Here is a 25,497-nt window from a genome sequence, read left to right as displayed (position 1 = left end):
GCCGAGTCAGAACATGACTGTGATTTTGGTTTGATGTCAGGTAATGGAGGTCAATGGAGGTCAGAGTGAGAGGAGCACATTATTATAGAGCATACAAGCTGCGTTAGTTAAGATTTTCAGTTTCCCCAGCTGGATCCAAACTTTGGACCCAATGCTTCGAAGGTTTCTCCACACACAGAGCCAGGACAGATGGTGACTCTAAATGAAAGTGAATGTTTGTTTTTATACTCGGCAGCCTGTGGGGACACTTCATTCCTCCCGAAAATGATAAATATTAACCATTAATAAACTGCTGAACAATGTTTTAATAAATATAACACTGATCACACAGATACACAACATACGACGTGCAGGTCGGATCAGAGCCGACCCTTCTCATCCTGGACATGGACTGTTTGTTCCTCTTCCCTCTGGCAGGAGGCTACGGTCCATCCAGACCAGAACCTCCCGTCACAGGAACAGCTTCTTTCCCTCGGCCATCAGACTGTTAAATTTGTGATCAGCCTTCGTCATTTTATTTTACTTTATTTTTATTTTTATTTTATTCTACAGCACTTTATTTCGAAGCACTTTCCTTGTTGGTGGAACTCCCACTAACCATGGCAATAAATTCGATTCTGATTCTGATTCTGTTTGCGCGCCTGTTGAATCAATGGACTTCAATTCCCAGAATTCTCTGTGAGCGTGTGACGTCGTTGACACCGCAGAAGTAAAACCCGCTCGGACAAGTTTCACATAATGCTTCACGTCCGTGGTGGACTTCCAGAAGCTGCATGTTCGACACGATGATATGGATTTATGTGGCAGTGCGACTGAGGGCTACGTGACGGCGGGAGGTGAGAATGAACTTACTCGGTGACCTGTCTGACATCTTACTCTTTAAACCGGCGAGAGTCTTCAGGATATCCTTTGTCGTCTGGTGATCGCTGACATTTCGTAAATACGCGTCTATTGTCTCGTGTAGTCTTGTCGTCGTGGAAGTGCGATCACGGTTTCACGTGGAAGTTAAATGGGGAAGTAAAGGTCACAGCAGTATCATTGTGCTCCGGAGTCCAGCCTTTATTTATGGATTTCTCTTGACTTTCCAGTGTTTACTTAGGAAGATTTGCCCTCTGCTAGTGTGTCATGGTGTGAGACGATATTTAAACTTCTGGTGGAAGAAATCACTGCCAAAATCAGTTTGTGAAAGAGAGATTTCAGTTCTTAAAAGCTCCTGTAATGTTCAGTTCCAACTTTCCTAGCTCGCCCACCTTTCAAATGTTGAAGTACTCTGTGATAGCTGAAAGCTGAAAGGAAAACTCACAGGAGGTATCAACACAGCCGGTTTTATTCTCGGTTCCAACTTCCAACAAAACTGGATGGTGACCCGGCAACATAACAAGAGCGCCCCCTAGTTGTGACCCCAAATAATCCCTGACACATCATAACAATGATGATGCTCCGTTAAAAGTTATTGCATTATAAAGTTTTCACCCATCTCAAATCTCAGCCAGTGACAGGTTACACGAGTCAAGCCCCGTTGTGAAGTCACATTGGGCTTCGCTCTGAACTTGCCCATCTTCTTAGTACATCGTGATACCCTGAATGCAAATTTGCGGATCATGTCACTGTATTAGTTTTGCTCTCAGAGCATTTTGCAGTCAAGATAATATTACCGTGCAATAACTGTTGCAGATTTGACCGCCGACAACCAGGAAGTTATTTATGAGTCATCAAGGAAGCACTAACCACAGTATTATCAGCATCACTTTTATTGTATTAAGTTGGGTAATAGTTCATTTCAACAACTACCCCAAGGTTGTAAATTAATTTAACATAAGTGTTTATGACAATTTACATACACTCATGAGTAATGGAATGATTTTGGAAACATTTTGGCAACATTTCCGCTTGTATTTTTTTAAAGCTTGATTCTATTGGGCAAAATGAAGACACCCGTTTTTTTTCCTGATTTATCAGAAATGTTTGGCAATATTTTCACAGATTTAGTAAATGTTTCTTACATTGGAGAGACTAATGTTATGTCCCATTGTTTTCATCTCTGTAAGTGTAAATGCTAAATCTAAATATTAAATAAACATCTAAATATTGTCAAAATCTAAATCTTAAATGTAAATCTAAATATAAAATCCAGATTCAAATGAAACTCTGAATTCTAAATCTAAATGTTAATCTCAGTTTTAAGGATTTAGACGGCCCTGTCCTCCAAGTGGAGATTGAGACGCCCCCTTCTGCTTCTCTGACCGCCCAAAAGGGTCCTACCTGAAAGTCTGATTTTGAAATGGCTACCCCGCAGCAACTGGAAAGTGCTATTGTGGCAGGTGTGCGAGCTGCGCTACAAGGTGCTGGCTTAATTCAGCATCACTGGTTTTTGCCGACATTGTTTTTTTTAATTTTTTTTTTTATGACTGACAGCATCTGTGTTTGAATCTCACTTTATCGTCTGCAAACAAAGCAGTTTTTTTGCTGAGCAGACTGGTGGTGTCTCGTTGCTGTACTGAACGATTTGTTTGCGGACCCTTCGGTGGTGGTCAGTCAACCCAAGCGGAAGTGACTTGACCTTCAGACCTTTGCGGAGTGTTGGAAATACACCTCCCGTGTACCTCTGCGCGCTTGTTTACTCGTGAGAATGACTACCAAGAATCCAGCAAGTAATATTCAAGAAATGTATTCCCTGACAGAGGAGTTCCCTGACTTAGCCTTAGTCTGGACAGTAGTCTGGTAGAGCGACAAAAAAGCGATCTGAGGTCTTGACCCTTTATACACAAACGTTTCTCTACATGAGCTCCACCCTCATCCGATTGGTCACTCGCTCATTCAGCATTCCTGTGAATAAATTCTTTATTAGTAGCACAAACTAGCACAATGAATAACATTAGTATTGTGTAATAAATGCACAATTCCCATTAGAACGTATCAGAGAGTAATAGTTCATTTCAACAACTTGCCCAAGGTTGTAAATTAATTTAACATAACTAGTGTTTATGACAATTTACGTACACTCAGGAGTGATGGAATGAGTTTGGAAACATTTTGGTGGTTTTCATCTCGAGTTCCTCATTCATTCGCTTGTATTTTTTTTAAAAAGCTTTATTCAGTGGTGCACCGATGTAAAAATGAAGACACACGTTTTTTCCTGATTTATCAGAAATGTTTGGCAATATTTCCACTGATTTAGCAAATATTTCTATCTATCTAACAGGCACCATGTTCTGTCCCGAACTAGCCCCCGCTGCACTGCACCCCAAACAAAAGCAAAGAGGGAAACTCCATGAGATGACTGAGCACTCGGACTCATAAACACTGACTGCACTGGTCAAGTGTAAATAAAGGAAGTGATGAAGGTGATATTGAAACTATCTATATGTACAGCCCCGCCTCATCTGGCGTGACGTCACACTCTTGCGCAGCGTCCTCCGACCGACTGCAGCCGAGTACGAGTCGTCCGTCCTCACCGCCCTGTTCCGTTATCTTCACCAAAAATGTAAGTAACGAGGCGAAGACCAGCGCACATCACATGCTGACGTCACCCTGATGCACTGGTGCGCGATGCATTTCATTTCTTTTGTGTCCCTCTCGCGCAGTGAGGCGGCGTCTGTGTCGCCGACGGGCGGATGCTGTATTCTACGATTGTATTTCCGTCACGTGCGTCCTCGATGAGTCCGCTCTTTCCCGTAAGTACCTCAAAAATAAACCCCGCGTTTGAGTGTCGATCGCGTGCTCTGATGGCGTGAAGTCACGTGACAATAACCCTGCGGCGCTTCAAGGAATCGCGAAGCCGCCACCACATTACACCACATTAAAAACAGCTTTTACCTATATATACATCTATATATATAGATATATATATTCACGCACCAGGGGCGGCAACTGAGCCGCGTCTCTTGGATTGATACGACTGCCTTCAATATATGTATATCAAGGCTGACGTCAGCTTCCTCTTCCCTGTGTTGTCTTTGTCAACTGTTGTTAGTTATTTAATAGCGCTATCGGTTGATCCAGCGCGCTGAGACAGTCAGGCGCGGGGAGGGCGGGGTCTTGCAAGTCATGTTTGTATTGATCTGTTTATCTTGAGGGCCCCCTGACGTTCATGTGTAATTCGTCTGTGAGGGTCTTTTTTTTGGCCTTAGCGTTGCTGTTAATTTTGCGTATGTGAATGTGTTTTTTTTTGCTACTGATTTAGTCACTTGTTTTCCATGTGTTTTTTGTTTGAGAATTGTATTAGCATAAATGCTTCTTGACTCATTTTTCTTCTGTTCTTTTTGTGCGTGTTTTGTTTGTCTTTTGGACTCAGTATTACTTGCTTTGTTTTTATTTATTTTTGTCTGTTTTGTCTGCTTTAATTTTTGAACGTGAAATATTGTGTGGACTTTTTATGGCTGTTTATATGTGGGATTTTCTTATGCTTCTAGGCTTTTTCTGTGTTTTCTGTGACACTTGACCCACGCACTGATTACGGACACCGGAACTGTAAATCTTTATGACCTTTATGAATAAAGGCCAATATAACCTAATGACCTTCCTGAGGTCGCCATGGTAGCTGGTAACTGTCGGCGAGGTTTATGACTTATCTTGCTCAGCCTTTCTATTCTCTCCAGTGCGGTGACCGCGGAGCATGAAGCAGGCAGATCATGGAAGACGGAAAGAGGACGACATGCACCAACAAATTATCCAAAATCATCCTGCTCTTTCTGTTCCTGTCTTTGTCTGGGCTCGCCCTGCTGCTGCACAACATCAGCTCTGTGGAGGTGAGACGCCACTTTTTTTTTCATGGAAACATGATTTTAAATCAGGAGATCGGTTCTGCAGTCTCTTCAAATATATGAGTGAAAGTTCCAATAGAATAGATACAGATCAAATAGATAAAATAACAAACAGGTTGTTGTTCTGATTCTACTTTTCTCTCTCAGAATTTGAACTGCCACACCGTCTCAGCCCTCTACCAGCTTCAGACGCGGCTCCAGTCTTCCATGACGGCCGGCCTCCCCACTTTCCACCACAACCTCACCTACTGCGCGCAGCTGGGCCAGAAACCAACCGCCGAAGATGAGCTGGAGGACCAGTACCTGCAGCACTTGCTGTCCTGGCCTCTGTTCCCGTCACGGAGCGGTGGCCCGCTGCCCCTGCGGTTCACCAGCGACCCGGTTCACAGCATGTTCACCATCCTTCCCACCAAAAGAGGAACGGAGTGGCATGTGGGCGATCAGCTGGAGGCCTTGGTCCAGATGCACGACTTCCAGGGGCGACCCAAGCACTACGGCGGGGACTTCCTCTTGGCCCGGCTCCACACGCCGGAGATCGGAGCCAGCGTGGCAGGAGTGGTTCTGGACCACAAAAACGGATTCTACTCGGCTCTGTTCCCGCTCCTCTGGGAAGGTCCGGCCATAGTTGAGATCACCATGGTGCACTCCAGCGAGGCCGTGGCTGTGCTGAAGCGGTTGCAGGACGAGCGACCCGACCGAGTCTTTTTCAAGAGCCTCTTTCGTCTGGGCCTCCTCTCGGAGACCACCGTGTGCAACATGTGCCTTCCTAAGGAGCAGAGGCCGCTGTGCAACTTCACGGACCCTCACACGGGCGAGCCCTGGTTCTGCTACAAGCCCAAGGTGCTCGGCTGCGACACCAGAGTCAACCACGCCAAGGGGGGCTACCTGAAGCACATCATCTCCGACAAAGAAGCGCTGCTCTTTCAGAGGTGAGTGTGTCACTGCGGGACATTGTGTGTGTGTCTGAGTCACGTCGCAGGTGTGTCCCTAAACTAGTCGCCTGATGTGCCTAATGTAGTGATTCATTTGACAGAAGTGAAAATAAACACCACAAGAGAATTCTATCTATACAAGTGACACACACACCCAGCTTACCGCAGAAAACAGTCCAAAACTGAGAGCCTGGCAGCTGTAGGAAGAAATGGCCAACACCTTTACGCACCGCTCTTCTGGTGTCGCTCCTGGTTGCTTGCTTTTTGCACATTTTTGTTTGATTTATTCAAGCGTATGTTTTCGACTTTGTGTAGTTGTGTCCATCTGCTTTTATTGGTGCATGTTTCGTCCATTGTTTTTGTCTGTGTCCTCGTACTTTATTATGTGAGTAAATCCTTGTGGGGTCGTAGGTTTTCTGTATTCATGGGCTTCTGTGCTACACTTTTTTGCAAGCATATTTTGTTATTTGTCATTGAGAAAAATGAATCCTTAAAAAAAAAAAAAAAAAAAAATTGAATTTAGTCTCAGCTAAATTACAAAGTATTTTTTCAATAGTTTATTTATATATTTATTTTTGAAGCTCAACATTTTGCTGTGATTTACATTTTTGTTCCTGCTTTACTTTGTGTACTCACTATGTGAGTAAATCCTTCCTTTCGGTATTCATGGGCTTCTTTGCGACTTTTTCATTAAGCTGAATGATTCCGAAAACTTTTTACTTTATTTTATTTTATTTATGTTTTTAATGTAATTTAACTTTGGCCCAGCTTAATTTTTTTTAAATAATCTAATAAAAAATCTAATAAAACAGAACTTGTGATTAATCTCAATTAATCACAGTTTAATGGGATCAGCCACATTTTTCTATTTGAATGAATTTAATATATTAGTGAAACTCATGATGGAGCCATACATACATTTAAACAACAAAATATTATTTATTTTGCATCAGTTTGACAATAGCACAATAAATCACGATGGTGTCTATATTCAAGTCTTTATATCACCTTATTTAAACTAAAGCTCTTTTAATGTCTTGAAAATATTTCTATAATAATTTCAATGTTATAAGAATTTCTAGTCCATTCAGAGTAGTGGAAACCCTGGCCATTGTGTAGTGAAAAACATCCCTGAACAAAAGCAAACAAAAAGTACGGTTATGTGTATGCATGTCTGTGCATATATGTATGTATCATCCCTGATTTTTTTTTTTTATGCTTCCCTCTCAGCGGCGTGAACCTCAAAGTTTACATCGGCTCTTCAGGCACCAACAAAGTCACCGTGCTCCCGTTCAGCAAAGGTAAGCCGTAACACAGCGCACGTGTTGTGTCCCTGCTTGGTTCCCCTGAGCGTCCGCTCCTGTGTGGCAGATGAAGCCGACAGTGGGAGCGTGTACCCAGAACAATTCAAAGCCTCACCCTCGGGCTACTACTACGAGGACTCCTGGAGGCCCTTCGGAGACATCAACATGCGCCAGTTCTCCAATGCCGCAGCCGTGACTCAGTGTTTGAGCAACAAAATTATCTACATGTTTGGGGACTCCACCGCCAGGCAGTGGTTCGAGTACCTCACCTCCTTCACACCAGGTGAGTTACCAAGTTCATCTCGTGGTGAATGTCAATCTGACCGGAATAAAAGACTGAAACCATTTTCCTTTTGCTTGAGGAAAAGCATTTTTGTCTGGCTTGGTCTTGATTTAAACTTTTGACATGTATATAACTAGCATATATATTTAGGCTACCGGTACCGGTTTATTTATGGCTGGGCGACTAATCGACCTCAATTCATAAAAAATCTCACTTGTCACTCTCAAATGACTTGGATACACCTCTCCGTCTTGACCACCAGAGGTCGCAGTGCTCTGAATCTGACTGACCGCGAAGACGTGCCTGACATATTTGTTGGTGTTGACATCGTCTCTCGCGGAGGATTGTCACTGCCAGATGCGGCCATCTGGCAGTGACAAGGATCTCACAGTCTGTTTTTAGCATTAGCCACCAAGCTAACCGGTTCCGACATGACATGACGTCAGTTCCGACTCGATCTGCGTGCAGAGTGGAGATTGTTCTTCCGTTATATTAATTTCATTTTATTTGCCTTGTTGGGCAATGGTTTATCTTAGATTTTTCTACGTTTGTTGAGTGTAGATTGTTTGTATGTTTATTTTTCGAAATATTTTTTTTAGTTTTAGTTGCATAGTAGTGTAGTGGAGTTCATTTGAGATGTTTCAAATGCTGTGTATGTATATGTATATGTATATATATATATATATATATATATATATATATATATATATATATACAATCACAATCCGTTCCAGACGGCCGTTCGAGAAGCGATTTGTTCAAAATCTGAATCGATTTTTCCCATTACAATGAATGGAAAAAGAACTAATGCGTTCCAAGCCTTAAAATAGGCTTTTGTAGGAGTGAATGTAGAGTGTCTGCTGCAGGTGCGCTGTTCCTCTATGTGTGTGGCCGCTGCATGTGGGAGGGGTTGCCGAGTGAGTGACGTCTCTCCAGAAGTGAAGAGGTGCCCGGTGCGTGTCCAGCTCTGGATGTGCGCGTCTGTGCAGTTTGGCTGTGACAAAGTCATAAACCAAGTCACGCTCTGTCCCAGACTCGCCTCATCCCTGTCCCAGCTCCAGCCCACAACAGGACATCAAACCCTGGAGTGAGCGCTCCAGCACCTCCCCTGTGACACTCTACCACGGTCCAGTGCGGAGACAGGAAAGGTTTTACACCTCAGTATGAAGAAAAAAACGTCATTAAATGTAGCTGACGGGACACGTCTGCATACAGAGGCTGCGTCATACACAATAACAAAGTGCGTCGTGGGTCAGCTGATCGGTCCGCGCACGTTGCGTTTTTCCTGCTTTTTTCGTTGGCGTTCGAGTTCTGGATTTTTGTTCAAAATCCGAAGCAAAAAAATCTTTTTTTGTTCGAACTTCGATTTGTTCAAAGTCCGGGACGTTCGAAAACCGAGGTACCACTGTATATATATATATATATATATATATATATATATATATATATATATATATAATTTCTTTGCATTGTAACCCTGCTCTAAATTTAATTCCTGCATCATCTTTGCTAATCATGTCCATTTACTTCCAGATTTGAAGGAGTTTAACTTGTCCAGTCCCAAAAATGTGGGACCCTACATGGCGGTCGACAGTGACAACAACATCCTGCTGAAGTATCGCTGCCACGGGCCGCCGATCCGCTTCTCCACCGTCCTCTCCAGCGAGTTGCGCTACGTGGCCAACGAGCTGGACGGCCTGTCGGGCGGCCCCAACACGGTGGTGGTCCTCAGCGTCTGGTCCCACTTCAGCACTTTCCCCACAGAGGTCTACATCCGCCGGCTCCGCCACATCAGGCGCGCGCTGGTGCGCCTCATGGGCCGAGCGCCGGGCACCATGGTGGTGATTCGTTCGGCCAATCTCCAGGCTCAGGAGGAGGAGGTCAGCCTGTACAACAGCGACTGGTTCTCCCTGCAGCAGGACACCGTCATCAAGTCCATGTTTAAGGGGCTAGACGTCCTGCTGGTGGACGCCTGGGAAATGACTTTGGCACACCACTTGCCACACCACCTCCACCCGCCTCCGGAAATCATCAAGAATATGATAGACATGCTTTTGTCCTACATCTGTCCTTGAGACGGGACCGGTTTCTGACACTGAGAAGTGGGGCGGCCTCGCGGAAGGAGTGTCGCCTGCTCTTGTTACAGACTCGTAATTGTGAACTGACGATGGGTTGGCATCCAAAAGAGAAGTATTAAAACTGAGTTGAGCTCTAACACAGTCCAAAACTTGACCTGCCGATGGAAACTCGCTGGCCCGGTGACTGACTAGCAGGGGGAACAAGTTGGTCTGGGTCGCCATAATGAAAACACGTGTGCCATGAAATGAAGCGAGGACAAAACAGCCTGCTCTCACTCCCATATTGAGAGTTGTCAAGCAGACTTTTTTGTCCCACGGTGACGCAGAAGTCAGCCTTTCCTGGCTTTAAGCTTGACTCACGATGCGACGCTGATGTGATCTCACAGGGGCAGCTAATAGGCTTGTGAGCGATGTAGGAGCAGCGTATTGACAACAGTTTGTGTGTTATGTTTACAAGGGTGTTATTCAATTTAGCTTTTTTTAACTGCTAATTCATATGAGAGAGAAGGCGCCTGCTGGTGCGGATCCGAAGTCGACGAGCCAGTTTAGTCTGAATTGCGATATTGAGATGCCATGGTTCTGAATAAAACCTGTGTTGCTGCCAAATCTTCTTGTGTTTGGAAGATGACGGAAGGAATTTTAAGACTCGGCTGCTCGCACCAAACCAGTTGGTCAAGGGAGTGAGTGGCCAGTGCAGTGCACATGCCAGTCCTCTAAGTGGCGCTGTATCACTGTATCCGCTCAAAAAAACGACAAACAAGGCCACTTGCTGAGCTTCCACTCTGCAGAGTGTTTGTTGTGTTCATCCCAGGTTTATGTTCTGACAGTATTCTTTGGAGTGTAGTGATGTGAACAGCTACGACGATGAGTCAAGACGCCTCGAGCTAGTTGAATTTAAGTGGGCAGGTTGGTGCAAAATAAAAGAGTCATCAGCACAAGGGTTTTCAATACAAATTTTATTAAAAAGTGACATGTTCCCTTCAAAAAGCGTGATTTGCTGCACTGGAGCTTTGTGGTCTGCTAGATAAAAACTTTGGCTGATCACAACTGAAAGGCAAAGAGCTTCAAAAACACACAAAGATACACACAAAAGGTATGACGTCAGCGCACGCTTCCCTCCTGAACCAACATTCAGTAGTGAGCGATATCGGGGAGTGTTCCACTAATAATATAGTGTACAGGACAGTACAATATCAAACACAACAAAATATGGTTTGACGGTCTCCAGATGGGCCTCACACTTCATTGATGTTCCTGTTTTGTTTTCTGTGGGAAAATATCAGTGCATCGTTTTAGGGTCGTGGTTGGAGCTGGACCCACCGATTCGATAAATAGCAAGCTTGAGGGGGGACATTGCACACGTTTCTTTTTCATGAGGCAGACGTTGCTCAGACACCCTGGACGTTCATGGCGTCCTGCGGCCAGCTATACGTGTCCAGGGTGAAGGAGTCATAGTCGGGGCTGTAGATGTGAGACAAGACAAAGGCCTCCTTGTCTTTGGGTTCCGGGTACACAGAGGCGATGTTGTGTTGGTAGGCGTACTTGACCAGCTGGAGGGAGGAAACGCAGGAGACTGGTGAGCTTTCCCCTTCAGCCAAGCTTGAGTCAAGTCATTTCTGTCTATTTCGGGCGGACAGAGAGTTTGGCAGCCATTTTTTCCTTCATTGCCCTTTTTTTACATGGCAATCACGATAATTAATCATTCATGGGTGTCAGAATAATAACTCCACCAACTTCTATTGGACTTTATTAACCATTTGAAAACAACTTTGACTCAAAAGAGTTAAATTTGGTCCAAATTATTCTCTAACAATCAGAATCAGAATCAAATGTATTGCCAAGGTCAGTGGGGATCCCACCAACTAGGAAAGTGCTTCGGAATAAAGTGCTGTCAATAAAAAAAAAAAAAAAGACTCTCATTGACTCTGCATTTGACAGTGACTGAAATAGCGGTTTTAAAAAAACATTTGTGGGTTTCCTCAAGGCTCAACTTCAGTCCCGCTTTCATTCAAAAGTGTCGCTACAGAAGCGACTCTCACCTTCACGGCGATCTTGAAGGACACTTCTCTGATGGTGTTGAGTGGAGGATACAGTCTTCCCTCCGCCAGGTTTTCCTCCGTAACCATGTCAGCTATCGCCTGGACCACAGATAGCATGGGCTGATAAGACACCACTTCAACCATAGAGAGCAGTAAAGCAGTAAATATCCGCCAGCACTATCGAGCTGTTATCTGGACTGACTGGCTGGACGCTTTCAGTCGAGACAAGCAAGAGTTCACAAGGAGCATTGCATCTGCCGTCACAGGGTGAAAAAGAAACTACTCTCCATCAACACCATAATGTTGTGGCTAGTTATCGTATCATGAGGCTCAGCTATAAAAGATGAATGAGATAAGCAGAGCACCTCAGCCGTGGTGAGGAAGACATCATCCGATATGTGTCGGACTCCGCAGGCGATCACTCCCAGGGCCACTCCAGGGAAGACGTAGGCGTTGTTACCCTGACCGGGATAGAAGGTGCGGCCGTCTGCCAGAGTCACCTTGTCGAAGGGGCTTCCACAGGCAAATATACCACGACCCTGAACACAGACAGGAAGATGAGGACTGCAGGCTGTGATGACGCCCGCGCTGCCACTGGCCTGGTTTCTTCAGCTGCACAGCATGACCCCTAACTTGTGTGGAATGTGAACTACGACCCGGCCGGGCGATGACTTCTCACCTGGGTCAGCTGGTAGCACTGCTCGGCGGTGCACTCCGCCTTGCTGGTGGGGTTACTGAGGGCGAAGATGATGGGCCTCTCGTTGAAGGAAGCCATGTCCTGGATGATCTTCTCAGTGAAGGCTCCTCCGATAGCAGCCACTCCTGCGGGAGCGGCGCCAGAAAGACAAGTTTAGGAGTCACACAAGCGGAACATCATGGCATTAGAGTCGCAGAGGTCATGACTGTAAGCAGGATTTATCAACCAGATTGCAGCCATGCAGTTTAAATGAAGAGACTTTCCTTTGTCAGGAAAAATCCCAAAGCGTTTGGGAATAATTCATTTCAAATAAGCAGAACTAATTACAGTTTAATGTGTAAAACCTTAGTAAAAATGTAATTGACCACAATGATTGGACAATTTTAGTAGGTTCCTGAGCAATAATGCCTCCAATCTGGACTCAAAGAGTGAGCGCTAAGTAACTATACAATTATTATAGAGCGCTGTAGGAGATCAAATATGGGGCTGTTAAAAAGACACACATTTTTAATCTCAATTAATCGCAGTAAAGCCAAGTTAACTTGCGTATAATGGAAAATTACTCACATGTTTTGTACCTGTTCTGTTTTCAATTTACATCAAGTGTATTTTTTTTAAGTACATTTGATGAATATGACTTGCACCTGGTTCTGCTGCTGGTTGGACTTTTCGATGACATATAAATATCTTTGCAATGATCACATGGTTTCATTCCATTTCACAAGGTTTTGGTTTATTTACGTGTAAGTAGATTAAATATTGCTGTTGATCACAAATGACATGAAGAGTCATGAATCAGTTCTATTCCTTGAATGGGCCCGGGGCCCGTTTGTTCTGGGAAAGGTGGGACCTGAGATCAAAAAGGTTTAGAACCCCTGAACTAGAGAATGTTCTGGACAGTATCTGTTGAGATGGAATAAACAAAAGTTTGCATGAGGAAAACCTTAATGGCCACTCGGCTGTTGATATCTTCCTTTAAGTTACATTTAGAACAGATTCAAAACTGTGATTAATTTGCCATTAGTTTAACTCATTTTAAGTGACAATTAATTGAGATTAAGATTTTTAATCTACTGACAACACCACAATTAATAATTAACATTTTGATTTACTCCTTTACTCCTGATTTTTCTCCTTGCAAGTTTGAATCCCAGTGGCGGCTCAAGTCACTTGAGATACAATTATCCGTCAAATATGATGCAATATGTTTTGGCTTCTCTCAGAGCTTGCTAAATTATTATGAACTTTTTTACTCTATTATTTGCAATTGAATATAATTAAGAACAAGAATATTTGATGAAAGTAAATCACAGAGGAAAAGCAACTTGTTAAGTTGCTTCAGCACCGACAAAATTCACCTTTGACACTTTTCTCTGCTGTTCCACAACTGGTCAGGATTTACGTAGAAGAGACAGCGAGGGGTTAAACATAACACCAATGAGGAGCTGAAGACGTCCCCTCTCTGGATTAAACTCACCGATGATCGCGGTGGGTTTGATGACCTGAACCACCTCCTCCAGAGTTTTTATATGCGGGTGCTCATGAGCAAACTCCTCCTTCTCATGGTTCAGGTTTCCTCGTCCCTGAAAAGGTCGCCATATATCAGACGAAGGCCTAGAGTTCCGAAGTATGAACTATCAGGGGCCATCATGCCAAACGAAAGACGGTGTGAAACATGACAGAAAAAAATCCAAAATATATGCTTAAGTAAGAAAGACAAAATGGACCTAAAAAGATATGTAATGTTTAAAAAAAAAAAAGTCTATGTGCATTTTATTTGAATTTAAAGTAAAACAAAATTAAGAACTATACATCTAAGAAAGATAAAAAGGCAATTTATTTAAAAAAATAGTTTCAATTTTTGAAATGTAAGGAATACATGTCCAAATGAAAAGCAAAAAAAAAATTTTAGTCATAAAACAAGAATATAAACGTTATTTTTACTGTTAAACTAGTGATGGCTAAAAAAGGGCAAAAAATGGTCGATTTCAGTTGTATAGTTTTAGTCTGACCTCACGCAGGCTGCACTCAGGTCTGCCCTATATTGATGCAAGCTGGGGCAGACCTGAGTGTGTCCTCAGCTGAGACACTTGCCTTCACTATGAGTCCTCGGGAATCCACCATCCAGATCTTCTTGGCAGCCTCTTCTCTCGACAATCCTTCCTTTGCCATGGCCATCATCAACAGGTGAGCGATTCCCAGCGCAGCCTGGACCGATAAAAGAGCAAAAAAAGAAGTGCCGTTCTTTAAACTATACTCTTTCCCCATATGATAAAAGCATTGAGAAGAATTGGAAGCCCAGATTAGAGTGGGCCAACACCTCACCTCGCCAGCTCCCTGGAAAACAAAGGTGTGATCCCGCAGTGTGTTCTTGGTGATCTTCAGGGCAGCTAACAGCCCAGCGACTGCGACGGAGGCCGTGCCTGTGTGCAAGCCAGAAACACTCCGTCTCATCTCCTCAATTGTGATGATCAAACTCCAGACGTACCTTGGATGTCGTCGTTGAAGGTACAGTATCGGTTCCTGTACTTGTTGAGGATGCGGAAGGCGTTGCTGTTGGCAAAGTCTTCGAACTGAATCAGGCAGTTCATGCCGTACCTGAAGATCGGCAGCGGTCAGGAAGCAGAGACACGATGGCTGCCTTTATTTTGGTCCGTCACTACTCACCTGTCTGTCACAGCCTGCATGAACTCATCGATCAGATCGTCATACTCCTTCCCTCTTATTCTTTTGTGCTTCAGCCCGATGTACAAGGGATCGTCCAGCAGCGTCTGCACGGAACGTGACGCACAAGAACAAATGTGTTATATTGTTTACCCCGGTAAACATACATCCAGAAGGCGGAGTGAAAGACTGACCTCATCTGACAGAGAGTAAAATAATCTGAACATTCACTCAGAAGTACTAAAAAAAGACTAATAATAAGTAGAGTGGGGCTGATGAGGCTTCCTGAAGCAGTGTCATTATTGTCAGAGCTCAGTAGGTGGCGCTCTCATCTTAGAAATCATGTGAGGTTTCATTGAAATGGCTGTTCAAAACAAATGATTTTAGGACAGAGAGCGTCATCTAGTGGGCTCTGAAAACGAGGTTTCATGAAGCCTCAATAACGGCTGGCTGTCTCACTAACCCAGAGGTGGCCAACCAGTCAGAGGCTAAGAGCCACATTGTTTTACTGTGTTGCTGAAAAGAGCCACATGCTCCAAACATGTCAGGCTGTCAGGCTCACCTGAACAGCTGGTCACGTGACTCAGCGGCAGTATAGCGGTGAAAGCACATCCCTGTGTGTAACAAGGTTGCTGGTTCGTGTCCGCTGTATGTCTCTTGTGCATGTATTTTTCAAATTCATACATTTTACCATGATCCTCCTGGAAATATCAAGCGGCGTAGATAGAAATGTGTGCGCCATTTATTTGACTTCTATATTTTTTAGGTGGCTCATGCCACCAATAACGTGGCCCCGGTTTGTGTGTGTGAGCGACGCTGCAGACTGGAGCGTCTCATCTTCACTCCACTGGATCAAACGGACTTCGCACGATCAACAATGAATAATAGGTGAAACACATGCCATACCTTCAGTTTAGGGAACGACAAAGTGAAATGTGGAACAAAGTCATGTAAATTGCGTTGATCGTGGATTTGATGACAGTCCAAGTCTTAGGGCTGTGACTCACATGTTTCTAAGTTAAACACAAGTCAAAGACTTTTGCTGGACTAGCTCTTCCTTTTTCGACTTATTTCCTGTATGAACGATCATCTCGAGCCGCATGGCTGGCCAGGCCTGCACTAACGTTATGGAGGAAGAAGCGGTGACTTTATCTGAGGTCCTTCACTTTGAGACACTTTGGAGTCTTCAAATGTGATGTAACACTGTTTTATTAAGAATTATTTGGCACTTCCACCAGTGGTGATGTAACCAGCCTGGACTCTTGGCACGAAATCTACTGGATCAAAGCGTCTAATGACATGTTATGTAACGTAGTAAAAAACGAATCACTGTCTTCACACCTGCAATCACACTTACTTGGTTATCAGTGCCCACATCCAGCAGCACAGGGAGGCACTGCTGCGGGTGAACTCCACCACAGGCTGTGTAGAGTGCCAGCTTTCCAACCGGGATGCCCATGCCATAGCTGCCCAGATCCCCCAAGCCCAGGATGCGCTCACCATCGGTGACCACTATTGCCTTGAAAAGGAAATAGATTCTTAGCTAGTGTTTTCCAGCACAGCGTGTGAATGAAAGCTGCGTGCCTTTATATCGTCCCGGGGCCAGGCGTTGAGCATGGTGGCAATATGACCTCGGTCATGGATGGTGATGAAGAGTCCTCTGTGGGCAACACAGACAGAACTTGAAGTAAAAGTGTCGACAAAACCGTGAGCGTGAGTGAGCTCCTCACCGCGGCCTGCGGAACGCCAGGCCGTACTGCTGACAGGCCAGACCCACGGTGGGCGTGTACACGATGGGCATGAACTCCTCTATATCAGAAGTCAGCACACGGTAGAACAACTTCTCGTTTCTGTCCTGTAGAGTCATCAGGAGGATGTACCTGGAAAGGCAGAGAACTTTATATTGTAGTGTTTATGCTCTTTAACCGCTCCTCCTTCTTGAACAGGCTCACTTGTCTAGAGGATTGGAGCGTGTTTCGTAGCTCTTCATGACTCGCAGCACTTGGACATCCTGGGAGAGGAAACAGGGGGGCAACAGGCCGTGGATGCCCAGCTGCAAGCGCTCTTCCAGGGTGAACGCCATTCCCTGCAGGGAGGATGAGAAAATGACTCATGGGTCAGTCTCTTTTCTGGCAAATTCAGAAGCCCTTCAAACTTTCTTCTGTTTATCACCCTTGTGGTTATTGCATGATCTGGAAAGTCCATTTGTCACATCTAGTGTTTCCCTGCTGACGGGCTTCAGTGACGTCTGGTCTATTTATGCTGTCCAATGGTGAGAGGGACTCGACCCACTCCCCCGTTAAACGCTCTCTGTTGATGCCCCAACACAACACTGACCTACACCAGGGTAAACTGCCCATGACGGGCTTCTTTAAATGACACGTGAAAGTAACATTACAGATAGGAAAAGCCTTCCTATCTTGGATGTCAAGGTCAAGCTAAGATCAATTCCATTTTGTTACATATTTAAAATGCTATTTTGGAGAGATTGTTTGTGACTCCATGTTTCAGTTAATTTCAGAACTTTGTATATTACTCCCTGTAAAACTGAAAAGTTACTAATTTAATTCAACAATACTGGAAAAAAAATCCAAGTACTACTTCCACTACTGCTACTTATAGATGTTGCGATTATTTGAGGACTACTTTTGCAACTACTATGTCTCTACTCCTGACACTGTTACTTGTCATTCTGTTGGGAGCTGCTACTACTACTACTCATCTGAATGTCCAGCTATTATTTAGTTTTTATTTCATTATTTTGTGTGAATCTCAATGTTGAGCAACAACAAACATTCATATGCACATCTCTCCAATGTACAACAATACTAGAATACTAGCTCAAAGAAAGGCTCTTCTGACCACAGGAGATTAGACTGCAATGATTGTGTGGAGAAATACATCCTTTCTAAGAAGGATTAGTGACCTAAATTTAATTCTGGCAGCTGTGCACAACAAGCAGGGGTCGAAGAACGAAACATTTTAATGGTAAGGAAATGTCACTTTACACTCATGTCCACAAAGTCTGACACATTGTATCATGTTAACATTGAGGATCTCTGACTAACCTCACACAGTCAGGATGAGAGGACTTCCTTACATTTGAGAGAAAAACAGGAGAAAGCGGATTTGAACTGATGAGTCAGCAGTTCAAAGCGTACTTGACTTTAATTGCTGATTGTCCAGAATAAAGCAGCAGAGGACAGAGGTCATAACAGGTTGGCTTCTATTATCAGGACTGTCACAGGCAGAAGGGGAACACACACGATGGTGTCACCAGATTTTGTCGCTTCAACACTTGCTGTTAGATAAGATAGGAATTTTAATGCCGACCTTAGATGGAAACTTTGGACAAATGACGGGAACAATTGACCAAGGTTAACATGACGTAGAGATTTGGAGGATTTATTATACATACTATTTCTCAATGGGATTATTTGGGTTGCACTTAAACAATATGTGACACAAAATCTACAGTGGCCACACCCGCATCTAATCTGCCCATCAGATCATATTCTGTTACGCCACTGGGCTTCAGTGAAATTCACACGTCTCTGCAAGCTCCACAAACAAATTAAGTCGGTCCCAAGCCAGATTACAGACCCAACTAGTCCACCTGTAAAGTCTCCTACCAGTTCGTATTTGTTTCTGCATGACTGATTTAGATTATATTATACAGTGGTGCCTCGGTTTTCAAACGTCCCGGACTTCGAACAAATTGGAATTCGAACAAAAATTTCTAGATTTTTTTTTTGCTTTGGATTTCGAACAAAAATCCATAACTCGAACGCCCCTGAAAAAAGCCGTAAAAAACATTACGTGCTCGGACCGATCATCTGACCCACGACACGCTTTGTTATTGTGTATAACGCAGCCTCTGTATGCAGACGTGTCCCGTTAGCTACATTTACTGACTGTTTTTTCTTCATATTGAGGTGTAAAACCTTTCCTGTCTCCGCACTGGACCGTGGTAGAGTGTCACAGGGGAGGTGCTCGCTCTCCACACCTCCGAGGCTGGAGCGCTCACTCCAGGGTTTGATGTCCTGTTGTCGGCTGGAAAAAAGCCAAACTGCACAGAGCCGCAAATTGTAATGGGAAAAATCGATTCATATTTCGAACAAATCGCTTCTCGAACGGCCTTCTGGAACAGATTGTGGTCGAGAACTGAGGTACCACTGTATTAGATTTGTATCTTGGCACTGTACATTGGCACACACCTCATCTTAAATACATATCCCAATATCCCGATACGAGCTAAAAAGAGCCATAATTTTAAGGAAAAAAGGTGCAATATTAAGTGTATAAAAACTTATCTTCACTAACTCGGTCAAGTTAGATCGCCAGCTAAATTTCGAAGTCTAACAGAGCAAAGAACAATTCCCTTAATCAACAACATATAATAAACATTTATGAACGCAGCGTCATTTCTCAGTATTATTTATTAAATATCGACCTAGAGGACCTAATGTATTGACACACAATCAACTATCGCGATATTTGAGCTGATCAAAAGGAATAGTTTTAGTCATGCACATTTGAAGACGTTGAACCCTGATACAGGAGCAGTGATGTTGGGCCTCACCTTGTTTAGGTGGGGGTTTCTAGTGATGTCGTAGCCCCTTTTCTTGGTGTTCACACTCCCCTTCCGAGCTGCGCCGGAGTGACACACCCGCACAGCCTGCAGGGACGCCGCAGGACCGGCAGCTGGGGAGCCGGTGAAGACCACCCGCATCCCACCTGCCGCCACTGAGCGTCTGCACAGGTGCAGAGCGGCTTTTCCTGGGAGGGAGTTCATGATACCTGGTACAACGTAAAGACACATGCTGACAAGGTCGGAGAGGGAAGTAGTTTCCAGTGTTCTCCAGGGCAGGAGCAGGGAACTGGAAATACCGCGGCAGTGAAGCGGGTCTGACTGGTAAACAACACGCTCGTGAGACGAGATAAAAAATGGCACTTTTAAGCAAAGACGTAACACGTCGGAATTACAAGACTTTTGTTTGACATTACCTCGAGAATGACGGCGCTGAATAGCATCATTAGCGGCTATTCAGCCCAGTTCTGCTCGGTAGTTAGCATCCGTCGCTAACACACTGCTAACCCTCGCTTACCTGCTGACCGAGTGAAGCTGCGTCCCGCTTGACGTCAATCCGCATATGACGACTCCAGGCGGTGTTTCTGAATAGTAAATATCAGTAATTGACGGTTCGTGTGCCGACAGTACGTTGAAGAGCCAAGCGCCTATGACATTGGGGATGTTCCTTCCCCCAGTTCAGCCAGACTCTCCGTAAACAGACACGGCCAATCAGATCGCAGCTCTGCGAGTGAAGGGCGGCTCAGTTCCCGCCTCCTTGGGCCACCGCTATGTTTATGTTCTCCAGCACCAGAATCAGAATCAGAATCAGAATAGAATTTATTGCCATGGTCAGTGGGGGTCCCACCAACTTCTCTGCTCATCTAAGAAAAAAAACCTTTTCATTTTAAATTGGCAGCACAACACACCAGTCTGGTCTAAATGAGACACGTTTATTACTAAAACTCATTTGGTGTTTGATAAAGTGCTATTTTTTTATAGCAATAAAAGCATCGAGAAAGTTTGTGGTGCGAACCACTCGCATGTCACCGAATCCATGTGTGTTTAGAAGGTGTTCATAGTGGCGCTGCATCCTCTCCTGTCCCTCCGTCTGCACCAGCATGTTGAGCGACTGCAGGGTTGAGTGCGCCGAATGTCCGTCCAGCATCGTCTCAGCAACCAGAACCGCACAGCCTGGGATTTAAAAATGAAATCCAGTGTTATTATACAAACGAAAACACCTCCATGAACCATTGTTGATTCTCTAAATTGACACAACCATGTTTAATTGTTGTGTTTGTTTCTTTGATATTCCGATTTACAGCTGAGATGAACTGATCACACGACCTTCTTCACTGCGGTGTCGTGGCGGGCGACTTTTTGACGTAGAGCATAGCATCCAGTAGGTTTCCAGTGAGTCTGATATCAGCTGGGATGAAACCATGGTTCTTGAGAAGCAGACTGTACTCTGCGGCGCTCCTCTGTCTCCCTTCGCACATGCTGAGGGCCTGGAGCAGCCCGCGACTGGGACCCGATCTGCTCTCATCCAGGAAGATCTCACTGATCAAGACGGCCGAGCCTGTCGGCACGGTGAAGGTTGGTGTCCGTGACAACAATCGCTGCTGGTTATTAGGTGATCAGGGAAGGTCTTGCTTCGATTAAAATTATATAGTTCAAACCCTTTTCCTGCAGTGGTGCTTTAAATTTAAGAAGAAAAAGCAAAACAGTTGAAGGGAATACCTGGGCTGCATGCGTCTGCGACTTTACTCAGTAGGAGGTGCACTTTCTCATCGGACCAGTCGTGGAGGATCCTTGCGAGGATGTACAAATCTGCTTTGGGCAGCTTGTCCTTGAAAAAGTCACCTGTAGTTAAAGAGAATTATTTATGATCGGATACTTAAAGCGGTCTGATCGACCTAGTGTTGCATTAACAGACCTGCTATAAATGATACCCTCCCATCTGTGTCCTGTGACTTGAAGTGTTCGCTCAGCTCAACAACAGGTTGCAGGTCAAACACAGTGACAGACAGATTGGGGTGCGCTTTAGTGAACTCATAAGCCATAGCTCCAGTGCACCCTGAAAGACAGCGACTCTTATGTGAAGGCCTGTTACAGTCTAGTGCCATTTTTCTTGTAGCAGGAGTGTGTAGAATCACCTCCGAGGTCACAGGCGGTTCTGAAGCTTGACAGGTCAAATGCCGTTGCCACAGCCATCCCTGTGACTTTAGCGATGCTGTGCATGGCCTTCATGAACCGCAGCTTGGCTTCTTGACTGTTGTAGACGGTGTCCTTAAAGGAGAGTAGAAATAATGTCAATACATGATCATTTAGTCTTTTTCTATTCTCCAAATCATTGTACAAACTGTCCTTCCTTTGTCTTGTTTGATGAAAAACATTCCTAAACATTCCACCACACTCTCCACAACTGTCAAACGCCTGTGTCGGCTGTCAAACGCCGCAGAGGTGGAGAGTGCGGCGCGCCGCCATGGTCTCATCACGTTCACGTGCGCAAGTCCAATGCAGCCAAAATTTATCGTGAGATACAGAATTGTCATCGTGGAGATTGTGTTTGGCGTATCGTGTACGATAAGTTATCGCCCATCCCTTAAGGAGAGAATTTAAAAAATAGATATTGGACCGTGTGTCATTTAGATATGGATATTTCTAACCTCCCAGTTTTTCCTGTGGACCTGCCTTCATTACAACGGTCACATATTTGTTTTGTATATTGTACATGACTGGGTGGAACAGTGGCACAATGTCTAGCATTGCTGCCTCTCAGCAAGAAGTTCAAATCCAGCTCCGGACCTTTGTACTGCGTGGGTTTTCTCAGAGTACTCCGGTTTCCTCAATTGGACACTCTACAATTGAAAGGTGTATGTGAATGGCGACCTGTCCCGGGCGTATTCCTGGGATGGGCTCCAGCAACCATGAACAGGACTAAGCACTGGTTAACTGATGATGTATGTACTGTATGTATTGTACATAAACAGGTTTGGGCAGGCATGTCATGCTCTGTGGACCGTAATAACCTTCAAGATATGTATTATCTGTACAAACCATCACTTATCCTTCAGTAAATGTTCTGGAAAATACCTCAAATAGGTTTTCTGAGGTCTGGTTGAAGGCTTTGTGGTGCTGGTTTACTCCCTCTCGCACCGCGGCGTGCAGGTGTGAGAAGAGCGGCCAGATTGTGCCGTTGCAGTGCTGGATGTAGCCCAGCAGGGAGAAGGGAGCGTCTGACAGCAGAAAGTGTTTGGCCACATCCGTGTTCTTGTACACTGGCTTCTGTTGACCTGCTGGACACCCAAATGAGAGTCAGCAGGAACAATATATATATATATATATATATATATATATATAAACATGTTACAAAAATATGGGCTCGCATAAGTAACTAAATATCAAAAACATATAACTCAAAATCACTTTGAGAATAAAAATCTTAATATTTAAAATATTTTTAAAAAGGAAAAGTTATTTCAATAGCATCAAAAACCTTTACAGACAAGTAAGAAAGTAGACAGTCGGTGGAAAAAGCAGTGGAAAAAGCTGTAAGAGTCCTTGAACAAATAAGAAAAAATTCATTTTAGAAAAATAAATAAAAGAAAAAAATGCTTCAGGACAAATTATTTGAAGAACACACTTGAATCTTATGAGCACGGTCCCGTACCTCCACTTTTGCACTTAAGCAGCTTCAGAGAGACACAAGCCTCCAGCAAACTTTCAGCTCCTTTCACAGAGGCGCTGATCTCCTGCGCCACCTGTGCAGCGTCCAGGCCTGGCCGTTTATGGAGCACATCGAAGACGTGCATTTGCGAGGCAACAAAGAGTGCCTGAAAGAATTTCAGTGGTTGGTTGAAAATGACTGGTTACTATCATTTAAATGATTCTATGTTCAACGAAACGTTGAAACACAGGTCTAACAACAAGTTGGTGACTGATCCAGTATTTGTGAGAGCGCTCAGGGATCCGGGATCCAGTACCTTCGAGGCTTTGAATCCGTCCATCAGAGCGATCATGTGCTGCAGCTCGTTCTTCTTGGGGCCGTTGCTCTCATTCGTGTGTTTTGGCTGCCCTCCACTGGCTATTAGCGGTAGTGCTCCATCATTCTCCCTCCCGTCTTGACTCTCCTTCTCTTTTATGACTTCATTCTGTTCCATGTGGTGGAAAATAATGAGACATGAAACACTCCATCAAGATCTGCCAGACAAAACAGCGGCATGGTAAACACCTGAGGAAGAGTGGATCCAGACGGCAGCTCAACCAGCACGCTCGGAGGCTTCAGGCGGCTGATGGCGACTGACTTGTCGCTGAGAGATGAAGGGCAGCCCTTATAAATGACGTCCAGCTGTTTGCAGAAGTGGTTGAGAGGGAAGCCAACGACGTTGAGATAGTCGCCGTGGACATACTCCACCAGCATGCCTGCTAAAGACTGGATGCCATAACCGCCGGCTTTATCCCTGCCAGCAGACGGCACAATCTTATTGGATCCATGTCAGCCACAGGCAGGCCACAGCTTCATGCTTCACGCTGCTGGGCTCCGTGCCTGTCTTGCAAAGTCCAAAAACCCGAGATAACTGCTACCAACGAATCAATATTCCAGGTTCAACAGGTCATACTCACGCATACTCCCCACTGTTGATGTACTCCCACAGCATTTCCTCTGACAGAGCAGAAAATTTCACCTTTGTTTCCTCGTAGAAGTCAATGAGCTGGTAATCCACTTGTCCTGGGATGAGGAGTTAAACTGGTTCATTAACTGACATAAAAGTGATTTGCCAATACCCAAAATAGATCATAAAACAGGGTCAAAACATATAGTGTTGGCACGATCCATTCCTGGGGCTGAGTGAGTTCCCATGCTGAAGTATATGCAAACAAGTCCACCTACTTTCTCTCTCATGGCAGAAAACAATCACTACGCCCGTGAAGACGCTGTGCTCCTTCCCACTGAGGCTGTAGGCAGAGATCACATGACAAGTGTGATATATACATATAACGTCAGCTGAAGGTCGGTGAGTACGAACCCCGACAGCATCCTGTAGGCGTCCTGTCTGTCCTTTGGTTTCTCCAGAATCATGCCATCTATAGTCTGATCACGACAACGTTAAAAGCCAAACACCTTCAATGTTATTGGTTCTTCTTCTCCTCACCACAATAGTGTCTGCTCCGATCACCAAGTCTGGAATTTTCAAGTGTGTCTGGAACAACAACGACGATGATGACAGCGTGAACTTCTGCCCAGTGCCGTTTCAGTCGGACTCACCAGTGGCATCCTGCGGGCCACCTCCAGAGCTTTCTGCTTGGCTGTCTCCAGCGCATACTCGTAGGGCGCCTTGAAAACGTCCTTGTCCAGAGTTTCTTCAAACCATGACGGCACAACCTCGAACTGTAAACCCTGAATTGCAAGACAATATGGGCTCTAATGAAACCGACGTTGGATAACTGGGGAAGCAGTTTTTACTCGCAGCATGAACAAGAAAGTCAAGCAAACATCAGCCATATGAAAACAGAACAATAGGAAAGTTAACACGTGTCATTACGTACAGCAGTTTGGAGGATCTCCCGTCTTCTTGGGGAGGCACTTGCAAGCACTACCAGCTTGTGGGCAAGTTTGGAGATGATGGGGTTCAGCAGCATGGTGTTCTTCCACTGGGCCCTTAGGAAAATGAGAAAAATACAGATTTGTTTTCAGCTCCATAAATGAACCCATCGTAACACAGCTTTACGTGTTAAATTACTAAGAAAAGAAGGTTGTCATTCACGTTTTCAGGAATAAATCCCCCGTATATTGGTAATAAAAAACGAAAAATAATCATAATAAAACAAGTAGGTAATATACATTTCTAACAGCTAAATCAAAGCAGACCAGTCGTTTCCCTGTCAGTCAACAGAGACACTTTTCAAGGACACATTTTTACACGTTAGTAGTTTTGCTAAACCAGGTTTAAAACTGAATTAAAACAATTAAGAACCACAGTTAAAGCTCTAGTTTGTGTCGCGACTCTGGATACAAAAAAAGAGACGACAGGCTTCAGCTAGAATTCGTGCGACAGATGACGATATTAAAATGAAATCAAGTTCGACACAGAAATAGCTTTAAATTCAATCTACCAGCAGCGAACTTCAGTTCCAGGACTCTTCCTCCACCAGCGTGACACCGC

At 44.5% G+C, this 25,497-nt stretch overlaps 3 protein-coding genes across 5 annotated transcripts; 1 reads left to right on the top strand and 2 right to left on the bottom strand.

The window, feature by feature from the left end:
- The first annotated feature begins 721 nt into the window (after nt 1–721).
- Nucleotides 722–12,338, top strand: nxpe3 (neurexophilin and PC-esterase domain family, member 3). Its single transcript, XM_053876975.1, has 8 exons — nt 722–836; nt 3,373–3,484; nt 3,585–3,674; nt 4,599–4,748; nt 4,911–5,692; nt 6,926–6,996; nt 7,067–7,282; nt 8,816–12,338. Exons 4-8 carry the CDS (start codon nt 4,632–4,634, stop codon nt 9,355–9,357), a joined length of 1,728 nt encoding a protein of 575 aa, XP_053732950.1. The 5' UTR covers nt 722–836; nt 3,373–3,484; nt 3,585–3,674; nt 4,599–4,631; the 3' UTR covers nt 9,358–12,338.
- Nucleotides 10,309–20,031, bottom strand: me3 (malic enzyme 3, NADP(+)-dependent, mitochondrial). The gene is made up of 15 exons (XM_053876973.1): nt 19,869–20,031; nt 19,343–19,560; nt 16,713–16,846; nt 16,491–16,640; nt 16,345–16,420; nt 16,118–16,279; nt 14,764–14,867; nt 14,585–14,694; nt 14,422–14,519; nt 14,191–14,304; nt 13,574–13,679; nt 12,079–12,221; nt 11,765–11,938; nt 11,400–11,498; nt 10,309–10,910 (listed from the first exon to the last, which is right to left on the bottom strand). The coding sequence occupies exons 2-15, from the start codon at nt 19,553–19,555 to the stop codon at nt 10,749–10,751; spliced, it is 1,845 nt and encodes a 614-aa protein (XP_053732948.1). The 5' UTR covers nt 19,556–19,560; nt 19,869–20,031; the 3' UTR covers nt 10,309–10,748.
- Nucleotides 20,032–20,182: 151 nt separating this feature from the next.
- Nucleotides 20,183–25,486, bottom strand: asmtl (acetylserotonin O-methyltransferase-like). Of its 3 annotated transcripts, none has more exons than XM_053876970.1 (16): nt 25,448–25,486; nt 24,881–24,992; nt 24,600–24,731; nt 24,487–24,534; nt 24,361–24,425; nt 24,225–24,289; nt 23,957–24,062; nt 23,565–23,793; nt 23,317–23,484; nt 23,004–23,166; nt 22,427–22,629; nt 21,487–21,619; nt 21,267–21,407; nt 21,071–21,193; nt 20,678–20,909; nt 20,379–20,524 (listed from the first exon to the last, which is right to left on the bottom strand). In XM_053876970.1, the coding sequence occupies exons 2-15, from the start codon at nt 24,971–24,973 to the stop codon at nt 20,683–20,685; spliced, it is 1,896 nt and encodes a 631-aa protein (XP_053732945.1). In that variant the 5' UTR covers nt 24,974–24,992; nt 25,448–25,486; the 3' UTR covers nt 20,379–20,524; nt 20,678–20,682. The 3 variants fall into 3 exon arrangements, with proteins under 3 accessions (XP_053732947.1, XP_053732945.1, XP_053732946.1); XM_053876971.1 differs by having other exon boundaries at nt 22,427–22,626; XM_053876972.1 differs by lacking the exon at nt 20,678–20,909 and having other exon boundaries at nt 20,183–20,524.
- Between the last annotated feature and the right edge of the window lie 11 nt (nt 25,487–25,497).

Source organism: Synchiropus splendidus, chromosome 10 (assembly GCF_027744825.2).
Source record: "Synchiropus splendidus isolate RoL2022-P1 chromosome 10, RoL_Sspl_1.0, whole genome shotgun sequence".
Classification (NCBI taxonomy): Eukaryota; Metazoa; Chordata; class Actinopteri; order Syngnathiformes; family Callionymidae; genus Synchiropus; species Synchiropus splendidus.
Note: the sequence above shows the minus strand (reverse complement) of the source record. Positions and strands in the feature narration are given on the sequence as shown.